At 36.7% G+C, this 23454-nt stretch overlaps 1 protein-coding gene across 1 annotated transcript; it reads right to left on the reverse strand.

The window, feature by feature from the left end:
• Positions 1 to 8646: 8646 nt before the first annotated feature.
• LOC137741406 (uncharacterized protein At1g08160-like) lies at positions 8647 to 9591 on the reverse strand. The gene has a single exon (XM_068481125.1). It carries the CDS (start codon positions 9509 to 9511, stop codon positions 8915 to 8917), a length of 597 nt encoding a protein of 198 aa, XP_068337226.1. The 5' UTR covers positions 9512 to 9591; the 3' UTR covers positions 8647 to 8914.
• Between the last annotated feature and the right edge of the window lie 13863 nt (positions 9592 to 23454).

Below are 23454 nucleotides of genomic sequence, written 5' to 3' on the forward strand. Positions count from 1 at the left end.
AAAGAGCCCCACATGCGTACAAAAATTCACTCATCATTCATACATAATCAAATACGAGTTGAAACCTAATATACTTCCATACATGTGTGGAAGATCCATTATGCATGCGTTTTCTTTTATCTTTACTATAAGTCTATTAAGAGAACTCTTACCTATTTAACCTATTATTACATAACAAGATTAAAAAAAGGAGTGGCAGAGAAGGTGAGTTAATGTAAATTACAATATCATCTTTAATTATTTAGGCTATTACTATACTTAATTAACAACAAAAAAAAAACAGATCAGTCATTGACAAAGATAGTTCTCCTAATAATCAAGCAATAGTATAAATCCCAGGGCTCAGCCCTGGACAAGTGGTGGAAACTACCAAGCAGGAGTACGGTAGGGGTAGAGGGAATTTTTGTTGGAGCGGTGAAATGCGTAGAGATCGGAAAGAATACCAACGGCAAAAGCACTCTGCTGGGCCGACACTGACACTGAGAGATGAAAGCTAGGGGAGCAAATAGGATTAGATACCCTAGTAGTCCTAACCATAAACGATGGATATTAGGCGTTGTACATATCGATCCGTGTAGTGTTGTAGCTAACGCGTTAAGTATCCCGCCTGGGGAGTACGTTCGCAAGAATGAAACTCAAAGGAATTAATGGGGCCCACACAAGCGGTGAAGCATGTGGGTTCTTTAAATTCCGTGGGTAGATCAACGCAGGACTCAATTTTGCAATGCCACTTTTTTATGAGGGGACAGAAGTATCTCCCTTACCAACAATCCAGAAAATGTACGGAAAAGAAAAGACTAATTGCAAAGAAAATGGTTGCCAAATTATTCTCCGCATATGGACAATGACAAAGAGACAGAGAGATACGTAAAAATGTATTGGGTTACCCATCTTCCAAATCCTTTTCTTGTTGATGTATATAGCTCTGCCCTTCCTTTTTCACATTGTCGTCCTTCCGGTCCTTGATCTTAATGGATGTTTCCTTTGCAGTACCAGACCAAGCAGAAATGTCCCCAGTTTACTGGACTGTAGTGGAAGGGTGTAGAATAGAAAGGCTGATAGCTTTGCTTTTGAGAACACAACAACCACGTCAATATATATCCACATGTGACATGTTTTGTATGGTTGTTAAGGGTTGGAAGCAAAGAGTACGTGGGCAATAAAAGGGTTGGACCCCATGCATAACTGTTAATATCAATTACTATATATCACCAACATATAATTCAATCTATATGATCTCTCTTTCCCCTCTTAACCAAGACAAATGCTAAATTTATCTAGTTAAAAACGGCGTCGGTTTAGGAATTTAGAGCTCTACAAATGACGTGAGAGTGAAACTCGCATCAACTTAATGTTGGTAACATAACGGATGTCTAATTTTCTATACATGAGTAATTATTTGAAATGTTTTACAAAATTAAGTAGCTATCCGTACTTAACCTATTTTAAAATATCCAAAATTTCCCCTCTACCTTTTGAAATATACACTAGGTAGTTATGTAGTGGATGAAGCATGTTTGATAGTGACTATCCTAAATACAATATGTATTCCGAGTCTCTACATTTAATCTAGTTGCATTTAGCAAAATCTTTACCATTAAATTATTTTACAGGATTTGAATCAATCCACGGCAGAATAATTGTATTCGACCATTTTCACAGTAGCACTCACCGTCTCTCCCTCTTTGTCAGTTTCATCATCCTTCCCAATCTCCTGCGATTTTTCATCATATTCGTAAACCTATGAATAGATCATGGCCTCCATTAGATTCATTAAAAACCAACGTTAACCATTGAATAGTCATGTCACCGTTTTAAAAACCAAACAATCATGACTCATGGACAATCCCTTTCTTCCCTATATCTTTCCACCGGAGGAGGATTCTCTCCTCTCCTAATTTCTCTTCTCTTCTCTTCCCTCCTATTTGAATAGTTACGGTTTAGCCACGTCAACATCTTATATTGATTTTTTTATAGAGATAATAAGACAAAAAACAATATGTGAGAGGAGGGGAGGGAAGAGGATGAGAATAGGAGGGGAGAGAATCCTACTCCCTTTCCACCACTTCAAATTGTCACCTCCTTTTCTTCTTCTTTTTTTTCAGTTCATCTTTCTCGCTCCTTTGTTTTATCATATTTCCTTGCAACAATTATTTCAAGAACAAAAAAAGAAGTGGCACTTTGGGCTATGAAACTGAGATTGGAAAAAAATGGGGGTTGGGGAAATTGGAAAACTTTTGGTTTGTCAAATGAGATATGAAGTCGAAAATTGTAAACAGGAAAATAAGCAGGAGGTACTAGGTAGGGAAGGGTGAGGAAAAGAACAGGGAACAAGAGACGAGTGAATGATACGGTGTAAATTGTGTGTTTTATTCTAATACAATTATGTTGATATGGACTGATTGAAATCCATTAGATTTAGTCTAATGGTTAAGAACTTATCAAATGGGGCTAAATGCACGGATGCTAAATATAGCCGAAATGCATATTATATATGCATGGACATATCGTGTCATTTGGCTCACTTTCGTACCAAATCATATGGATGGGATCACAATATTGATGCAATCCCATCTAACTAAAACTATTGGAGTTGTCACTACTACTAGATTGAGTACATCAATAACTAATTTGTAAAGAAGTATTAGTAAGTTCACAATCATTAGTTGAAACATGACTTGGCTAATCATGATGATATGAAATGAAATACATATGAACGATTTCAATTTTATCCAACTTTTAGTTTGGAATATATGTGAATTCTAGAAAACCAACTTCTAGTTGGAGCGGTTATTGGTTTAAGGATTAAAATTAGGCTCTTCATTAGTTTTAATAATATTACACTAGAAAGAAAGGGAAAAAAAAAAAAAAAAAAAACCTCAAACTTAAATATCTTTTTTTGTTAAAAGGAATTTTACATTGAGAATCAATTAAAAAGCACAAGTGGAGAGATGGAAATTTTCTCCCTCCACTTGAGCACTTGAAGTGGATTTCTATAATTTATTGTTGTGGGTGTGTTTTTAGTCTAAAATGCTTTTTGAGATTGAGTGAGTTTGTCTACTATCAATCATTATGGTCATTTTGTGAAAAATCTCTGTTAAATAAGGATAAAATAATAAAAATACCCTCAATTTTTGTCAAACTATTTTGGCCTATTGTTTATTAAATTGACGGTATTTTTATCATTTTGGTCCTTTTTTAACAAAAATTTTCATGGAATAACTATGACAGCCCATCCCGAATTATTTGTACCGTAGGTGTGAAATGACGATTTGGCCCTTGGTAGTTATTTGTCATTTTGGGGGGTGATTGTTTTGTGGTTTTGTTGGTTGCATTTGGACCACACACGCACTCACACACCCATACCATACACTCCCGTGCCTTCTCTCTCTCTCTCTCCTTCCTCTTTCGATTTCCTGCAATGTCCGTACAAGTCATACGGACAACACCAAAGTAAGCCATTTCTATGCAGATCGAGCTCGTGTTTAGTACCATCACCTTCATCTCGTCATCACGAACTCATGTATACCAGTTTTTAAACGTGAAGGCTTGGAAAACCCGAGAACCCGAGATCCCAGTTTGAGGTATTGTTCATGCACCAATCATTGCGAAGCTTTCAGTGGATTTTAAGGTCATAGGGAGCTTTAGAACACTCTCACAAAGCTCGGAGAAGAAAGTTGAAGTGTTTTGGACGTCAAGAAGCCCAGTTTCAGTGAGTTGCAGCTTTGGGCGGAATATCGTGGGTTTTTCCGGCGAGATTCCGTTGGTTTTAGGTCCCCAAGGTGGTAAGGTTTTGTTCTACTCTTCGTAAGCTTCATTTTCATACAAAATTCGTGAATTTTGGTTGAGAAACGAGTGAGATTTGACGAATGGAATTTTTTCCCAGTTTCCAACGACGGCGACCGAGTCCGACGACTAGCCAGAGAAGAAAGGGGAATATTCCATTAAGATTAACGGAATATTCATAACGGCAGTTAACGGCGTCAGGTTAGTTTTAACGGTATATTCTATTTTTGGAAGGAATATTTCCTAACGCCGTTAGGGTTACCACATGTGTGCCAGGCACGTGCCCGCACGTGGCCGGTGCTTGGGATGTCAGAAAATTATTTTAAAAATATGGGGATGTTCATGAGGTTGAGTAGATCACGTTGGTATATTCACACACCCCATTTGAGCATTGTATGAGAAGTTATTACCTAATTTTGGTTATGTGCTTTAAATTGACGTTTTTATAGTTGTTTCGCATATAGGTGAGACCTATCCTGAGGACGAGATCAGTCACTCAAGGCTCGGGGGTTACAACCCTTCCACATATCAGTGAGTGGGCTTTTGGTTTTCCATATATACCTATATACTTGTGGTTTTTCCCATAAAATGAAATGAAATGTTTATATGTTTTAAATGCCATGCATAGCGTTTGCCTATTTAATTATGCATTAGTAGTTGCATATATTTATGATTGGTGTTGCAGACGCACAGGTAAGTGTCAGGTAAGTTTATAGTTTATGATTGTGAATTAATGGTTATGTGAGATGCATAGAGAGCCCATAACATGCACCCCCGGTGTTAGTGCTCCTGCCCAGAGTAGGGAACAATCCTTCACTTGATGTTCACCTCCCGCACTACACGCTCATCTTGGATCTAAGTTAGGTGCACAGTCCTGTCGTACAGACCACTATAGGTGGTTCCGACTCGTAGGTCACTCGCGATTATTCGCCCAGTCTTCATTTGATCGTAGCACTTGAGCGTATTTATTTACACGCAGTCCTATCGTACAGACCACTTTAGGTGGTTCCGACTCTGTGTAGGTATAGTTAGTGAGTTGGGGATTTGAGCTATAGATTCAGCCGTACATGTCACGTTAGGTGACTCTGGCTGACATGTTACTTGCATTGATTGACATTACCTGTGTTACTTACATTTTATGTGGAGGCATTCGACATGACATATTTCTGAACATGTTTTCGATATATGTGTATATTCTATTTTCTGGGAAACTATACAGGTTATAATGAAATGATTTTGAAAAGCTTTGTTTTTGCTCACTCACACTTTATGTTTTGCGCCCCTCCAGGTTTTAGTTAAAAGCAGCTTTGGTGGTTCACGAGGACTTGACGGTGGTTCTGACAAAACATCACAAATGTAGGATCACCTTTGGATGTTGTGTAATAAGTATTTGTTCTTCTGGACTGCACTTAGGCTTTCTGTGCTCTGATTATGTTTATCACACTTAGTTTCACACTAGTGTGTTACTTTAACTTGTTTATTTAGTAGTTTGGTTTTTATTTATTAGTACTTTTATTATTATCTTTTGCTTCCGCACTGTGCACATGGCTACGTCACCTTCACGTGACGGGCATCACGCCCTGATTTCGGTCGGGGTGTGTCAATAACCATAATGATTGATGGTGAACAAATGAGGACCACTTTTATCAATTTATTTATGAAACAAAGTGAATTATGCCAATTTTAGGAATCATTTTGGTTAAAAAGCCTTATCCTAATATACTAAAGGAACTATTAGCATTCTAAAAATCTCATTCTACACTCTCACAAGTGTATTTTTCTTTCTAATTATAGAAAGTTTGTAGTGCAAAATGAGATTTTTGGAGTGTTAATATTAATTAAATTTCAACTATTTCCCTTTTGGATAATGCTAGAGAGATCAAAATTTTAAACCAAATTTGCAAAATAAATGATGTTTCACTAATAGCTAATAAAGACACTAATCAAAATTTAAATAATAATTTAATCATCAACTTCCATATCATTTGATTTACAAATTTAGTATAGAAACTTAATCCTTCTAGAAATAATAAATGATGTTTCAACTATTTCTCTTTTTGAACTATTTCTCTTTTTGAACTATTTAGTATAGAAAATTTAAATAATAAATGATGTTTCAACTATTTCTCTTTTTGAAACCGACAATATTCATATCACCTTTGTTGAGCTTGGCCATTTGCCGTCCCTTTGTTGGGCGGCTCATTGACATTGGGCCAGTTCATTGTATTTTCTGTTAAGTTCGATTGTGCCTTTTGGGCTGCCTCTCTTTTGGGCCGTCCTTCCTTGTAATTTTATAATGTTTGACAAAAATGGAAAAGTGGTTTGTTGGAGAGGGGTCACTGGAATGGAGGTGATTTTGCTCATGGTCATCGTAGAGTTGTTGGAGTTTCTCAATTGAATGGCCAAGCTCAGTTTACATTTTAGGCATATTTGTATTGGGATATTGCTTGGCTTCCTACATATAAAAAGTCATTAATTTTTTTAATGACGCGCTTCTTACATAGTTGTACATAAATAATATTTGATTTCTTACATATAAAGAATAAACTGTTCTTATTATTGTATTTGTACTATGAAACGATGATACGTCATTATTGAAAAATGAATCACTCCTCAAATATTAGAAGGCAAGTTTTGTCCTTTGTACTTGATTTGATAAACATTTTTATTTCCTTAAGGTTTTGTAATACTCATTAGTCCTCCTTAATTAAAATTTTTTTTTCTCAACCAAAGAATGTAAAAGTCTAACCAAAATCGAATAAATCTCAAGTAAATCAATACACCACGTCATTGTATGGTTATTGCTGCCTGTGGCGTTAGTTTGATTTTAATAGCTGTGTTTGTGTTTATATTTTCTAATTAGATTCATCAGTACACGTGACTTCTTATTTTTGCCATTTAGTATTAGCCTAGCAAGGAGATGTTTTGGATTAAAATATTATGGATGACAAATTCGATACTAATTCTTTTTCTTTAGTGTAAATATATTATTTATTTAAAATATTAAAAGAAACTTTAATTATGCCTCTCTTTAAAATATTTTGATAAGTTTTAAATAAATTGAGGCTACTTATGTTTCCCAATCTCAATTAGCTAGGCAGATATCTACCATCACTACCATTTTTTTTGTTTTTTTGTTTTAAAAGGTGAACAATTGGTGGCAAGCACGGTTATCCACCATTTTCGGACCTAGAGAGGCTATGGGGAATTTCACTTGCTTGTGGCCATAGTCCAGCATACTCACTAGTTCAGAGTATCGAACCTGGAACCTCTTACATTTTTTTGTTTATTGGGGAGCCGCAGTTAAAGTCCTTACCACTGGACCACTTACTGTGGTTATCTACCATCACACCATCAAGAAAGTCAAAAAGCCTCAAAAGTAAATTTAAATTTTAACTTATTAATTAAGTTAATACGCTTAGCTGCAAGTGGTCATTTACTACAGTGGTGGAAATGAATTGAGTCATTGCATGACGGCGTGGGTTCGAACCCTGTTGGTGACTAATCTAACAAAATATATCGTTTGACAAAAAAAATACACTTAGCTCTTGTTTTAAGGGGGAAGACTTCTCCTACTACCTCCTACTACCGCATAACTTATACTCCCAGTACACCTTCATGACTGAATTTCATTTAATAATTTTTTTTTGTTAAAACAGTTTACTAAAATTTCCTAGAATCGGAGTAGGAATCATATTTATTTATATAAGTTGTTTACTTAAATACATGAATAGGAATGAAAATTAATGTAATTACTAAATTGTCCATATACCAAGTATATAGTTTTATATTTTTGATAATTTTTTTTAGAAGACTATATACGAAAAACCTTTAAAAAGAATTTGTACGGTTTATCAAATTTTTTGTCCGGGTCCTCATCCCTAAATTATTTTTTTTACTCCTGAAGCCCAGACTGCACCCCTCACCTAATTCTTTTCAGCCATCCCCCAACTCTTTTCAACCTCCCCTTCTTCTGATTCTTTCCCTTCTTCTTCTTGCTCCCTTCTAATTCTTCTTCTTGTTTTCTTCTAATTCTTCTTCCCCATCCGCCAATTGTTTTTTCTTTCTCGTGAAGACCGTACTGAACCCCATTCCCCAATTCTTTTCAGCTTCTCCATCTCTTTTCTCCATCTTCTTCTTCTTCCCTTCTGATTTTTCTTCCCCTTTGATATTGGTCACCGCCCGCAGAGACACAGAGAAGCAGAGAAAGAGGTGGAAGGGAGACGAGATAAGGGTATTTGGAGTAGAAAAAAGGGATTCCGGATAGAGGCTTTCTCTCGGAATTCAAATCCCATCTATTGTTCGGGAGACTAGTTCTGGGTATATTGGGAGTCTGATTCCCCATATTAGATGGATCCCACATACATTTCATTCCCTCAAGTGTTGGTAAACACTTGAATAATCGGGAAGGAGTGCAATTCCGATTCCTCTTGTTCCTCTCCCTTTACGCAAACGCGCCACTAATGTGGATGTGGATTTCATTTAATAAGTTTAAAGCATGCGACATTCAAGCTCGTCATTAAAATATGTTTTTTTTACCCACAAAGCAATCTTAACCTTAACCCCACACCCCACCCAAAACCCCCAAAGAAAATTTCATCTTATATCGTACCAAAGTGACGAGTTTGATTCGTCTTGTCTTTCCTTTCCCGGAAACGTGATATTGAATTCAACATTAGGTGGTTAGCATCCATTGGCAACAAGACATCACATGCAATTGATACAAAATAATCCATCCAAAAATGTAAAAAGGTCAACATTTATGGTATAGGCTAATTAAGCCCACACCTTTTCGCTATCTCGAACCGAAGTCCATAATTTAGAACAAAATAAAGAACTCAATCACAAATTATCATCACCCTGAAGCAGTCTGATCAATCCATATGGAATGGTTACAAATTTACAATAAATAAATTGAATAAGCATCACAAACAAGAATCTTACAAGAAAACTGACCACTTCCACGCACAACAATACACAGCAATGACTACACGCATATATAGTTCAAGAATACATGAAGAAAACAGTGCTTGTAACAGTTTGACGAGCAAAAAATTGAATAAAAATTAAATCTCAAACGATAGAGAAAAATTAAGTCATTGAAATTACATGCATGCCGCAGGCTTGATCAAATATCAGCATAACAGTACGTCCTTTTCAAATTCTTAGGCCTTGATAACTCCAACACTGGGGAACACGAAACCCTTAGAGTGCGGTGGTGTGACTTCAAGGCTCCGACCTTAAACCTAATCCTTGCCTTGAGCCAAACATCAAACTGAATCTTGCCTGATCTTTTCTCAAGCATTAGATCCTTAGAGACAGAGCTGGAAAGTGCAGTGGAGGGAGCCGTGAACTTGACATCAAAGCGGGTCACATTTCGACGGCGCTGATAGAAGGGTTCAACCCCGGAAAATGCCAGAGTCTGGTCATTGTAATTCACTGTAGCACCAATAGAGTCATAGTATATGGAGACTCTTTTGTTGGGATTATAGGATCTGATGACAAAATCAAAATCCGCTGAGAGGTGGTTATTGGTTAGGTTGAAGTTTTGGATCGAACCATCTTCGATGGTGTAAACAAGGCGTTTCGGCCTCACAATGAGCCAGGTGATGAGCACCACAAGACCCAAAATGACAATTGAAGCTAGCAAGACTATAGCAATGATTCTAATTAGATTTGACTTTGCTTTTGGTGCATGCGAGGGTTGTGATGCAGAAGTAGGCATTGTGAGGAATTAGGGCTTCTTGACTAAATGTTGGCAGTGTGTTTGAATTTCAAAAGCTAAAAATTGTAGCACTCTTTGAAAGCTTGGTGGGTTAAGAGCTGCAAACTGCACCTATTCTAATTCAAGTGAAGTAATATAAGAGAAGTTAAGAGAAGTCTTGGGGTCTCTGCCAAATTCTTTATTAACTTGCCCTTTTCTCTGTCACCATGACACTTTTTCTCTTTTTATTTCGTGCATGAAACTCAAGACATCTTGTTAAGGGACTGAGGTGAACAGTTTGTTCTTTTCTTCAGCACTGGGTGTCGTAAGATTGACTGAAAAGTATTATATATGTGATTGAAACAGTTGAAACAAAATCAAACTTAATAACGTTTTCTTAACTACCAGGTGGCTAAAAATGTATGCATGGTGATCATGAGAGCTTCATTCAATCATAATTTTCCGAAAATGTAGCGAATCAATTCACACTATTAATAGTCACTCATATCCTGCAACTATTCCGTCAGATCTGTCGTATTAGCGAATTTCTATATGCAAACATTGCCTTTGGCTGTATGGCTGCTGATGTGTGCACTCCTATTTTACCTAGCAAGGTATGCTGCTACAGGTGCCCTGGACCACAAGAAAGATCATCAAAGAAAAGAATATACTACCATATATACCGGAAATGAAAGAAGTGTCATTTCAATATTGCTCACTCAATACTACCGTCTGGTGGTATTCCTCTTCACTTGGAAGTGAGAGTTCTTCGGTTCGAATCTCGTGGATGGCGAATTCGATACCAAATTACGCTGCTCATTGTGTGGCTTAGCCGAACTCCCTATTCCCTTAGTGTAAAAATATCAATGTACTAAAAAAAAAAAAAATATTGGCTTCATGTCACTATATAACTTTTTAAAACAATATTTAAATGGGTAATGTTACGGAGAATAAATTTTTTAAACCAAATGATGTGGTTGTTGATGATTGAATTATTACTTAAACGTTGATTAACGTGCTTATTTCCTATTGGTGACACAAAATTTGGTTTGTCAATTTAGTTTAGAATTTTAGTCTTCCTATGATTACCCATATTAAAATACGGAGTTGTTCCTTCCAAAACGATAAGGACAAAATAAATGGTATATTGAATAGTACCAGGATTGACTTTTTAGTGTAAAAATGTGATTTTTCGTTAAAGTGAACAAAACCGAAAACTTTTTATTAAAGTTCTCTTTAAAAAATTGTTATTATAACTTACCATCCTCTGGTTCTTGCTTTTTCTCCAAGATATACCAAAGCCACTCTTGTAAGCTGCCCTTTTTTATTTAACTTTTTTTTGTAAGTTCTTCCCATCTCTGCCAAAAAAGTGAATACTAATAATAATAATCATACAGATCCCAGACTTAGAGCTCAAGTTTAACAATTAGAGTTGGAGAATAGCTACTGATTGAAATGTAGTCTCCTTTTTTAGGGGAAAATAAAGATACTCAACCCATGATTCCTTGTTATGAAAGCCAGCTACTTGAAGTGAAAAAAATCATTTGAAGGAAAGAAAGGAATATGCCGCGCCAGTTATCTCCTTCAATCTATGCATATCATCAGTTCCCATGTGGGTGGTGATCACTAATAGAAATTACCATTTTTCCGACTAAGGTTAGCCCGAAGGAAGGTATTTCGTCGGGTAAATCCACTTCTCCTGAGCCTTGGTCAGGCAAACATGGTCAACGCTTTGGTTTTTTCAGATGCTTTACGCAACGGAGCAGTTTAGTCGGGCAAGTCGTAGGTTGCCGGGCAAAAATTGGTGCCAAGGGCGAAAAAAATGGTGCGAAACCAGTCGAACCTTGCCCAACAAACTTTAAAAGGTTTTGTCGCTCAAAGACTTAATTAGGTCTTAGGATTAATTAGGATTTAGGGTTTAGGGTGACCAACCTTTCCCGACAAACTTCCATCAAACTGCCACTACTATTTGCTTCATTATGGAGGTCACAGAGTAGTATTGGTGGTAAAATTTAGAGAAGTAAGTGCGAGAACAAGGAGTGGAAGTCAATTTTAAAGTTTCGCAGCGCGCAATTATAAGATTTCTAATTATCTTGTTGGGTCACAAGTAACCTAGTCCCAAGAAAAGCATTAAGCTACTCACGCGTGCTCATGCAATTTCTGACTATTGATGCATGAAAGATATTCATATAGGGCCGGCAATTGACCAAATCATTATCCTTCCGAGAACCTAACGTTATGTAAGCTTTGGATGTCTTACCAAGTAGGCCTTTTCTTGGGCTGCATAGGTCAACTTCCACAACAACTTCAGAAGACTACCCTCTGAGGTTGTTTAAATATGCAAAACCTAGCCGCAACCGCCGAGACAAGCCCAAGTGTACTATCAAGCAGAGACTAAGGCGATCTACCTAGGTCAACCATCAAAAACAAAAATTCGGACTAATTGCGTAATGAAACTTAACAAATACCATAGTTGGATGAATTACATACCGAAAAACGTGATTAATTCCTTACAAGTATACTTTTTTTTTTAAACACTAACATATATACTTTACATATCATAAACAATTGAACTTTAATCAACCGACTTAAGACGCACTATGATTTCTCTCCCATACAAAACAATACACTTTGTGCGTGATCATTCTTTACAACCAAAGCTTTAGTGACATTCACATGAGTTCCAAACTTTATTTCTTTTCTTTTATGACATCCCGAGATCCTCACAAAGCAAATCGAAACGGAACGTGGACGAAACCTTTACTCAAAACCCGTTTTCCCCTAGTTTATTTGTGCTCACAGACTTAATGGGGACAAATTGGTATGTACCCCCACCAACAACCAGATGCTTGCAACTCAAAAGTGGCATGCACCCTCCTTCAGCATCCTGCCATGTGTCCCCATATCCATCGCCCACATCCGTCACACTATGGGGAGCGCGTGACAAGTGGAAGTTCAAAGTATATGGTGCGGTAATAAAAATCCCTAATTATATTATATTATATATGGCAAGGCTGTCAAGGGGAGGCAAAAGGTGAAATGGGAGGAAAGGACTGAAAGTGATGAAACCAACTTTGGTGGTCGCCGCATATGCCTTGGAAGATTCTCAATGAACCCTACATTTTCAACAATCAACAGTCCTTGACATTTTACATTGCCCCCCCCCCCCCCCCTCTCTTTCTCTCTCTCTCTCTCTCTCTCTCTCTCTATGCATATAAATGGAGACCCTCTTCTCTCATCCTCTTTCACAACCACAGCAACATATATCAGGTATAGATAGTGTGAAATACTTCAGTTTTGGCACTCAAGTGCCCTAGAATTCTAGGCCACCCTCACCATGCTAGTCCACTCCATATGCAGCTTTGGATGGGTTTAGGTCAATGATGGGAGGTGCGCCAGGTGGCTACGTACCGGTTTTCTGTAATGGGAGAAATGGAGCTTGTTCTGCAGCAGCCTCTTTCTCAAAGGGTCTGTTAATATTTCTCGGGCAATTTCAATCCTTTGGCATTTTACTGATGAACTGGGAATTTCTCTTCCTCATTAACTATGCGGTTTAAACTTTTAGGTTTGTATGAATAATTACTAGTACCTGATAAAAGCTTGGTTTTTCAGTATTTTGGTATCTTTTGTTTTTTTTTTTCTCAGCTATTAATTAATGTAGCAGAAATAAGCAGGCAGCTGGTGCAAACTTTGATTAAGATATATGAAGTTTTGCAGATGCTGTAGTTTTCTTTTCAAAGCAATGTATTATGCTGGTTTTAGTTACTAGATACTTTTTAATTAATTAGTGTTGTATTTTGGTGGTAGGTTGTCAAATTGTTATGCATTATAATTTCAATCTTAGTCACGTGTCAAATTGATCCCATGGATGTATTTTTCAATCTTGATCCCATGAAAACCGAACTGAACCGAAGTAAACAAAAAACGACGTCGTTTTTATATAATAAATAAAAAGACCTTGTTTTTTCACCATATAACCCTACAATCAAGGTTTTAAAAGACGTTAAGCGCTAGTCGAGAGTCGGGTTGGGGCCTAGAGCCTAGATGGATTAAAGTAAATCTATTATATTTCGTATAAATAAGTGTCTATTTATACCAGAATAGAATGACATATACATTATGGAATAATGGAACAGCATGAAAACATGAGGAACAAGCATATAATGTGTGTTTATTTAACTATTCAACAAGTCTTTTACAATTATTGAAATAGATAAAATGCAAAATGAAGGTTATCTATTTTTTGTCTAGGTTAGTCGCAACCTAGCCGGGTTTGGGCAGGCTAGGCTGGTGCCTAGGTAGTCTAGGTAGGCGCCTTAGCAGGTCTAGGCGCCCTTTCTTAATTTTCAAACACCAATGCATTAATCGGAATGGTAGCCAGCCGCCTAGCGCCTAGGCAACACGATGGTTTTCTTTCGTTCTTCTATTTGGTTGTCAGGCACAGAATTTTGTGAACCATTGAGTCTTTGAACTTGCGCCCGAAGTCATTAGACCAAGGGCACGCCTACCTGGAGTCACCCATCATTGCAAAAAACAAAAAAAAAAGCCACTTAGTACTACGATCTAGTGATATTTTTCTTCACTTGTAAGTGAGAGGTCTTATATTCAATTTTTGTTAAAGGCGAGTTTGAAACACACTAGTCCATTGTGAGGCTAAGCCACCCTTTTTTTAAGTGTAGATAATATTGTTTGTTCCAAAAAAAAAAAAAAATACTCTGCATATAGGAATTTCAATAATTTTTTTTTCTATTTTCAATGAAAAAAAAAATTATCCATCTAATTCATTATATTTTTTCCAAAAATAATGTTACACTTATCACATTTTATCACCTCCATAATAAAGGTAGTGCCCACCAATACAAGTGGGTTCACCTCTATTAAAGAGATGGTAAAAATATAAATATGGAAAGATTGGCATTTGTTCTTCCAAAAGCAACCTGTTTATTAACAAGAAAAATGCTTTCGTGGCAGATTAGTAAGAGATAAAATGTTAATATGAGCATATACTAAATGGGACTATGACAAAAGAAAAATTAGTTAAATAGAAGATAGTAGACATAATCAACTTCTTCTATACAACTATATACTTACACAATTACACTAAAGGGTGGAGGAATGAATTTGTATTTAACTTGTAATCCACAAGATTCAAACTTAAGATGTAACGACCCGTCCCGGAATTTACGGAACGGAAGGGCATTTTCGTAATTCCACTTTGGGTTGAAAGACATTTTGAAATGGTTACCATTTGGGTCTTAAATTGTGTGCCATGTGGGGCCCACTTTCCTTTTTGTCCCCCGGCCCACTCTCCCTTCTCTTTCCTCCTTTCCATGTGAAACTCTCGGACCACTCTCCTTTATCCTCACTTTCTCTCATTCTCTCTTAAACTCCCTGAACACTCTCTATTCTCTGTAAAACCCTACCTCCTCTCTGAGTTCACTCACGCACGCACAACCACCATCATTCTCTCCCCTCCATGCGAGTTCCACAAAACCTGGAACGAAAGAACACCCGTATCACGTGCACCGTGGCTGCACCACTGTGCAATTCCCTATCTGACGAACTCTCGACTTAGGTAAGTCCTAGAACCTCTTAGGTTGTGTGTTGGGGTTAAAGTAATGTAGGCTTTAGGTGGTTTCACTTGTTATTTGCAGAGATTAACTCGAGAAGACTTCCCCAATATATTGACAAGAATCGTGGGTTTCAGATCATTTTTCCGGCCAACTCCGGCCACAACTGAGGAAACTATTAGTATGTCTCGAATCCTCATTCCTTGGGCTTCAATTTGGTATATTGCATGACGTATTTTGATTAATTTTTAGGGTTAAATGGAGCTTGGAAAGCTCTAGCTTTCTTCTTCCTCGAAATCGGCCAACCCAACCTGAAATGGGTTAAACCAAATCCATAATCCTAGGCTAGCCCAAACCTTTAGGCCATGGAACCTGGCTCAAACTCTTGGCCAAGACCCAGTTACCCTAGGCCCAACCTTGCAGCCCAAACCCAAAAAACCCAAGCCAGTCCTAATGACCTGGCCCAACCCAAGCCTTTGGCCCAAACCCAAATGAGAACCGACCCAACCCAGAACCTAGAAACGCAAAGCCTAGTCCTGGATCCGACCAGTTGACTGTTGATTGTTAACCTGACCTGTTGACTAATGACCCGACTCGTTGACTGTTGACCGTTGACTTTTTCAAATTTCGGCCGAACCCTTTCTAAACTTCGACGTCCTAATTCCAAATATGTGCTCCTTTTTCCCAAATTCAATCATTTTAGTATAGTTTTATTAATTGGTACCTTTATGTACGTAGGTGCATTTGTTTATGGCGTTTCCGTCTTCGTTAGTTGCACGGCACTTCGACGGCGGAGTATCTGTGAGTAAACCCCTTCCAAAATGCATGATTTTTATTATAGAAATACATACATGAAAAGCATGATTTTATGACTATGTTTTATGAAACGTTTACGAGTAAATTGGACTTATGCTTTATGAAATATCATGCTTTATCAGATTTACGTTCTTTGAAAGACTTATGATTATAGACTATGAACATGGTTTATGATGATGATTTGAGCTATAACGCTTCTATGATTTATGATATGATGTTTGATCTATTGAGCTTCGATGAGATATATTTTGAAAATATTATGTTTATGATTTTATGTGCTTATATATGACTACGGGCGAATGATACTTATATATTACTTCAGTCGGGTGATGAAGAGCCTATGGGCGAATGATACTTATATATGGCTTGGGTCGGTTGAATGAAGTTTTATATATATATGCCTACAGGGGGGTGATGAAGGGCCTTTGGGCAAATGAAGATTTATATATGCCTTTGTGATACCACTACTAAGCACATTATTTATGATATATGCTTTATGAAGGTTATATGGCATGCTGAGGTTTTCGGAAAACCTATTACTTATTATGCTATATGAGTTTTCTAAACTTTGGGGGTTAGTATGTTGTTGAGTAACTGTTTCAGTATTACTAGTATATCAACTTAGTCCACTCATGCTTTGTTTTGCACCCCTTCATGACTTAGAATCGAGGCGTACAATCCTAGTGTCAAGGCACTCTCGTATCAGTATCTCGAGTCTTCTAGGTGTAGGACCCTTTCCTTTGTTCGTACTTTGTATAATACTTCTTCTTAAATGTTCTGGATTAGTTATATACTCTAAACACGTTCCACAATTGCATATTCATTATAGTTAAATTCACAAGTTTTATTTATATTTGTTCTTTCTTCATAGTTTTCACGCATTTAGTATGGCTTCATCACCTTCAAGTGTCGGCCAACTTGTGTCTACTCTGGTATTTGGAGGATATCAGGGTCGAGCGTGTCATAAGACCTCTCATTTACATGCAAAGAGAATATCACTAGATCTTAGTTTCAAGCAACAATAATCAATAATATATAATTTACAGAAGATATTATTACATAACAACAACAAAATACTAAAAATAAAATCCAGTATATTCCCAAGGCAGTAATAACGAACTGACTCGAAACCTATGCAAAGAGTTGCAAGTTAATGTCCTTAAAACATAAATTCGCCCTTACTTTTGTTTTTAGTAAGGGGCAGGAACAAAGCTAGGATTTGAAAGTTGGGTAGCTTGTGTTAAGCTATATTTTCTTCCCTCAACGAAAAGTCAAGGGTAGGGATTTTAATAAAGTATCTATTTGTTTGTTAGATATGTTCAAATATATAAGATTCTCAACATAACTCTGGTTCTAAGACCAGCAGCTCTAGCGATTGACTCACTTCTTTCAAATTGTTTTTCATTATTAAGAAAAGGTAACAGAGATAAAATACAGCTTGTTTTATAGCAATACTAATAAATCGTTTTTGTTTTAATCTATTCACCCGTCTAGATAATATTTTTCCTTGTTTGCTAATAAATCAACTAATTAAACTCATGTGTCTATAATCAATTTGATCCCCCGATCGGATCGGAGGCAAACGCCTACAAAAACAAACTTGATCGTACAAGTGAATTTGATCGACTTCAATTTCACATTATGAACTATAACAGAAAAATAAGTTGAGATAGTTTGTATTATAATTTCTCACACGTTGTAGTTTGCAACATACATTTAAAAAAAAAAATTAATAAGTTTGGATTTTGAAAGAATAATGATAATAATGAATATGGTAATGTTGAGGAAGAATTTAGGAATTAGAAAATTAGGACAAGTGGGTTATTTGCACTCCTCCTAGTCTACTACATCTGCCACTCAATAAGCTGGAGCCACTTGGACTTGTCTTTGTAAAATCCACAATGGCAAGCTCTTTAACATCAACTTGTCTTGTAAAAGGAAGCAATTATATATATGTAAATGTTTTTTATTCAAAAATTGTGCATGGGTTGCTGCCCATGTAGCTCTTGGCTATGTTTCGTTTGGTAAGGGTACATACAATTTCAAATAATATTCATTTTATCCTCAAATCACGATTGAACTGATTATAACAAAATAATTTGATTCAGTTCAACTTTAACAAAAATAAACAATGAAAAGACTAAACCAAACCTAGCCAAGTTTGAATAATTTGGATTGGTTTGCGTCTAAGACCCACAATATTCATAACAAGTCTTTGAAGATGATGTGATCATCTTAGTGCATGTTTTAGTACCTTTTGGACATAGTTTTATTTTTATTTTCTTGTTAATTTGAACCAAATATGTTATTTTGGACTTGAAAGTTTGTTTTCTAACAAAAACTATGACAAAAAAAAAAAAAATACTATGGAACAAAAGTTAGGAACACTAAGTATTTCTTGACAAAAGGCTACCCAAGTTTGAGCAAGAAGACTCTGAAGTTTATTTTGGTGTCCTAAACTTTTTATTTGAATTTTCTTCATAAGCTCCAGCAAATTTGAGACAGTTACAAAACGGGCCAAATTGCACATAAATTTTGTTTTCATTAGTAAAAAATAGTATTGGTTGAAGACTTTGAGCCGAAGCTTGGCACCATTTGAAAATTAAGATTCTAAACTTTAATATGATATATTCAAAAGCCCAATTTTAGGAATCGGTTTCCTGACTTTTAAGTCCAAGAAAGAAGCATCTCGACACATGAAGACAATCAAGCCCAAAGAAATTAAGGTTTCCAACAACTATTTAAGAAACTCTTTTATGCTTCACAAGGCGAATATGCGACCCAACTTGAAGAGATTGTTGTTGAAGAAGTTTTAACAGTTTTGCTAACCCTTTTTTCATGTCTCGTAATTTCTTAATATTTTTTTCATGACATTGATGTTGAAGTAATTATTTTCGTTGAGGCTACGATGTATCCCTATATGATTATCCTATTTTTCTAGCATATTTTATTTATTTAATATCTTTTAGTATTAAACCTCTTATTATTGCGCCTAACATGTTTAATTGATCATTTTGATGCACATTTACCATTTAAGGCTTTTGATTAAGTTATTTGATGCAAGTTCTTGACTACAATGCTGAATTTGAAACTACTTCCACTACAAGAAAAAAGCCTTTTTGCGTCAGATTACATTACCGTCGTAAATAAAAGGAAATTTGCACGGCATTTGTTAGTTCGAAAATATTTACAACACTACTATAAGTAATGTCGTAGATAATGTCACAAATAGTTATATATGTCGTCTTAAACAAATTGTTTGTGACGGCCCCCGCGACAAAGAGAGTTTGAGCGCGAACAAATCGGGCACTCAATGTTTTAGATGAAATAAAGCACACTCATTTTTTTCTTTTTGCCAACGCAAGCTTCATTCTCTCCCACAACCATTTCCTTTTCCCTCACTTTCAATTCTGCTCGGGGCAATCAGAAACTCAATCGAAATTTCTGGAGTTATATCGGAGATTCCGGAGCACAATCAGAGTTCTTGTAAGCCACTACAACCATCTCCATCTTCTCTCTTTTCTGATTCTATAAGTCTTGCTAAGTGATTTCTAGGGTTTCTGTCAAGTGAAATGTATTGTTGTTAATATGTTTACATGAATTGATAAGTGATTTCTAGGGTTTCTGTCGAGTGAATCCCCTGCTTTCAAATTTATTTTCTAATTGGTTATGTATATCGTAGGTTTAGAGCCTGGAGACGGCTCAAATAAGGATATTTGCTTTCTGCAATTTATTTTAAATTAGTAGTATTTGACTTTGAATTACTACATATTGTAATTTCATCGAATTCCCAGTAGTTCTAAACTCTTACATAATATCCCAACGGTCATTGCCGCCAAGACCAATGGCAACTCAATCAAACCACCGCCTTACCTGCTACCAAACATGTGAACTCATTTAAGATAGTAGACCAGCTTGCTTCCCTTCCCTTTAATCCAAATTTATCCACAAACCAGAGTATTATTTTAAATTGATGGCAGACCAAGAGTAGGTATAGCTTGGAAACTTTGTTTGGATTGTCAACATTTTTGGGTTACCTTCACGACTAAAGATTAATAGATTGTTTCTTTTGTGGTTCATATATTTTGGATTAACTTTCGATATCGGATCAAGGGTGCTTAATTCTTAGCTTGGTACGTTTTCTATCCACCTTTTAAATAAAAATTTGATTAATTTTACTTACTTTCTTTGTATGCTTTTCTACATCTTGTTGTTTTTCTTGTTAAAAATAACTACCCTTTTTTAATGGATAATATAAGGTATTGTTTCTTTATTTTTGGATGACATTAGGTATGGACAAGAGTTGGATAGATTTAAACGACAGGTCGTTTGATCAATTTAAACATGGGCTTGAACATTTTTTGGAGTTTGCATTTGATAACAAAAAGGGTCATACAAGGATTTATTGTCCTTGCAAAAAATGTTACAATCGGTACTTTGTGACAAGGGAAGTAGCAAGAGCTCATATAATAGTTGATGGGTTTATGCCAAATTATAGAAATTGGATTCATCCTGGAGAAACAAACCAACCATTATATTCAGAACAAGGTATTGGGAATAATACTCCATCAGCTTTTGTTGATGATATGTTTGGAATGGTACAAGAGGCATTTGGCCATTCTAATGTGGATCCTAATATGAAGAATGATCAATCAATAGAAAATAAACACAGTGAGGGGCCAAATGATGAAACTAGAAAGTACTTTAAATTGCCACAAGATGCAGAATGTCATTTGTATCCAGGGTGTGAAAAGTTTACTAAATTGTCATTCATTGTTCGGCTATTACACATAAAGGTACTTGGTGGATGGACAGACAGTTCAATGACAATCTTGTTAAATTTTCTGAAAGAAGTTTTTCCCAATATAGACGTACCAGATTCTTATAATGATGCTCGAAAGAGTACTGAGGACCTGGGCTTCACATATGAGACATGGGATGCATGTCCTAATCATTGTATGTTGTTTAAAAATGAGGATGACAAACTTGAATCATGTGACATTTGCCACACATCCAGATACAAGAAATTTGAAGGCCAAACTAACAATGGTGTAAGTGGGGATAGAAAAATACCTGCTAAAAAAGTAAGATATTTTCCATTGAAGCCAAGATTGCAAAGACTTTTTATGTCTTCCAAAACTACTTCGCTTATGAAATGGCATGCCGAGGAGCGTATTAATGATGGTGTGCTAAGGCACCCTGCTGATACACCTGCATGGAAAGCTTTTGATGCTAAGTATCCAGATTTTGCTAGTGGAATTCGTAATGTCAGACTTGGTCTAGCATCAGATGGTTTCAACCCATTTAGATCAATGTTCAAACCTTATAGTACATGGCCTGTTATTCTAATGCCATATAATTTGCCACCATGGATGTGCATGAAGCAACCATTCTATATCTTGTCTATTCTGATAGATGGCCCGCACGGACCTGGTAATAAGATTGATGTATATTTACAACCGCTGATTGACGAGTTAAAGGAATTATGGAAATAAGGTGTACTTACTTATGATGCCTCGACGAATCAAATGTTTAAACTACATGCTACATTACTTTGGACTATCAATAACTTTCCTGCATATGGGAACTTATCAGGGTGGAGCACTAGAGGTGAAGGAGCATGTCCTTGTTGCAATACGAACACTGGGTCTCGTTGGTTAACTTATGGAAGAAAGTATTGTTACACAGGTCACCATTGATTTTTACCTACAAGTCATAAGTTTTGAAGAGATAAGGTGTCTTTTGATGGCACACGAGAATGGGGACGTGCTTCGCAAAAAATTTTAGGTATTGATGTGAAAAGACAGCTGCGAGGAGTACTTACAGAGTATAAGAAAGAATACCTTAGAGCAAGCCCAGCGTTGGGTTTTGCTCGGGGGACAGGGGAGAAACCAAGGGCCCGAGGGCCGGGGGGGGAGGGTCCAGCGTAGCCCAGCCCGATGGAAGGGGGAGGCCCGAGCTCCGGGCCCGTGGTGGATTGCCAGCCCGAGAGCCCGAGGTGGGGGTGACGCAAGGCTGACGCTAGGGTGGCGTCAGCGCATTATTTAAATTTTTTTGTGTCAGGCGCGTGCACCCCACCCGCTCGTGGGGGCGCGTCGCTGACACAAAAATCAGAAGAAAAAAAATTTCTGTCAGTTACCGTTGGGAAGCCACGTGGCTTCCCACGGTGCGTTAGATCTCAACGGTCACTTTATTTAGACCGTTCGATCTCAACGGTAAAAAAAAAAAAAAAAAAAAGTCAGATTTAATATCCACCGTTCGATCTGAGATCAACAGTGGTTATTAAAATGCTTTATAAATAAAAAAAAATAAAAGAAAAAATAGTTTTAAAAATCTGAAAAGTTACCGTTGTGACACGTGCCACAATCTGGAGTGTTGGAATTCAATTTTTTTTATATCCAACAGCAGAGATTAATTAATTGAATAAAAATTTAATAAAAAATTCAAAAAAATTCAAAAAAAAATCTGAAAAATCTGAAAAAAAATTGTAAAAAAAATTGTTTTTACTTTTCTATAAATACCTTCTCATTATCATCTACCTTAACAAGCGTCGGGTTCGACCCGTTATCCAATTAGGCCTGAAGGTAAAAAGGCTTCAAAGAGAAAAGGGGGTGCTTCCAAGAATGATTATGCAAAGTTCATGGAAGAACTTACTCGCCAAGGTGAATTGACTTTGGCGAGGGAAATGGCGAAAGATGAGGCTGATAAGGCTAGAGAGGCAGCAAAAGCAGCAGCTGTTGAAAGAGAATTTTATGCTAATGAGAGAGAAAGAGAGCTACTTAGGCAAGAAAGGGAACATGTTAGAGAAGAAAGACGGGCTCAACAAAATCGTGAGATTATGAACATGTGCAAGCATCCGCAAGGCAGCAGTAATTTTTTGCTCAGGTAGTAGACCCATAGCACCAAAATCATCTTTTTTTTGCACAAAATAAGAATCATGGTTGCAAACAGCAATCATGATTTTGTTGAACAAATGTCGTTCCATTCTAAAACGACGTCTAAAGTACGTATCAGGGAATGCACTATTAGGAACAAAATAATCATCGAAGAGTTCCATACCTCGTCGTTGCCTGCTTCTATCAAGGTTTCCGGAAAGGCTGGGCCTACAGATCTGAGCAGCAGCTTGGATGACTCGACGGGAATGTGAGGCTCTGCCCTTTCTTACTTCGTCATCTCTCATTTGACGCTCCTCATCCTCTTCCCTCTCATTTCTTACCCCCTGGTGATTGAACATTGCTTCTGATTCGTTAAACAATTCTTCCTCTTCCTGATTGAATTCCCACATCATCCTTGAGGAAAAAGAAGAAGACATTGAAAGAAAGAAACAGAAACTATGAATAATGATACAGATTTTTGTGAATAAGGAAGTAGAAACTATGAATAATGATAGAGATCTTGAGAATTTTGGTGTGAGATTTGTGAGGATGGATGGTGGATTATATAGAGGATTCAAAAATGATTAGGTTGTGCATAATGCCACGTGGCATGCCGTCATTTGTTACAAATCTGATGGAAATCTATCCTCAAAGATTGTGAACCGATTATGACACGTGGCGCGACGTGATTGGTTAATAATCT

This window comes from Pyrus communis, chromosome 8, assembly GCF_963583255.1.
Source record: "Pyrus communis chromosome 8, drPyrComm1.1, whole genome shotgun sequence".
Lineage (NCBI taxonomy): Eukaryota > Viridiplantae > Streptophyta > Magnoliopsida > Rosales > Rosaceae > Pyrus > Pyrus communis.

Excerpts from the sequence above, each read along its gene's own strand:
- LOC137741406 (XM_068481125.1), bottom strand. The coding sequence starts at position 9,511 with ATGCCTACTTCTGCATCACAACCCTCGCATGCACCAAAAGCAAAGTCA.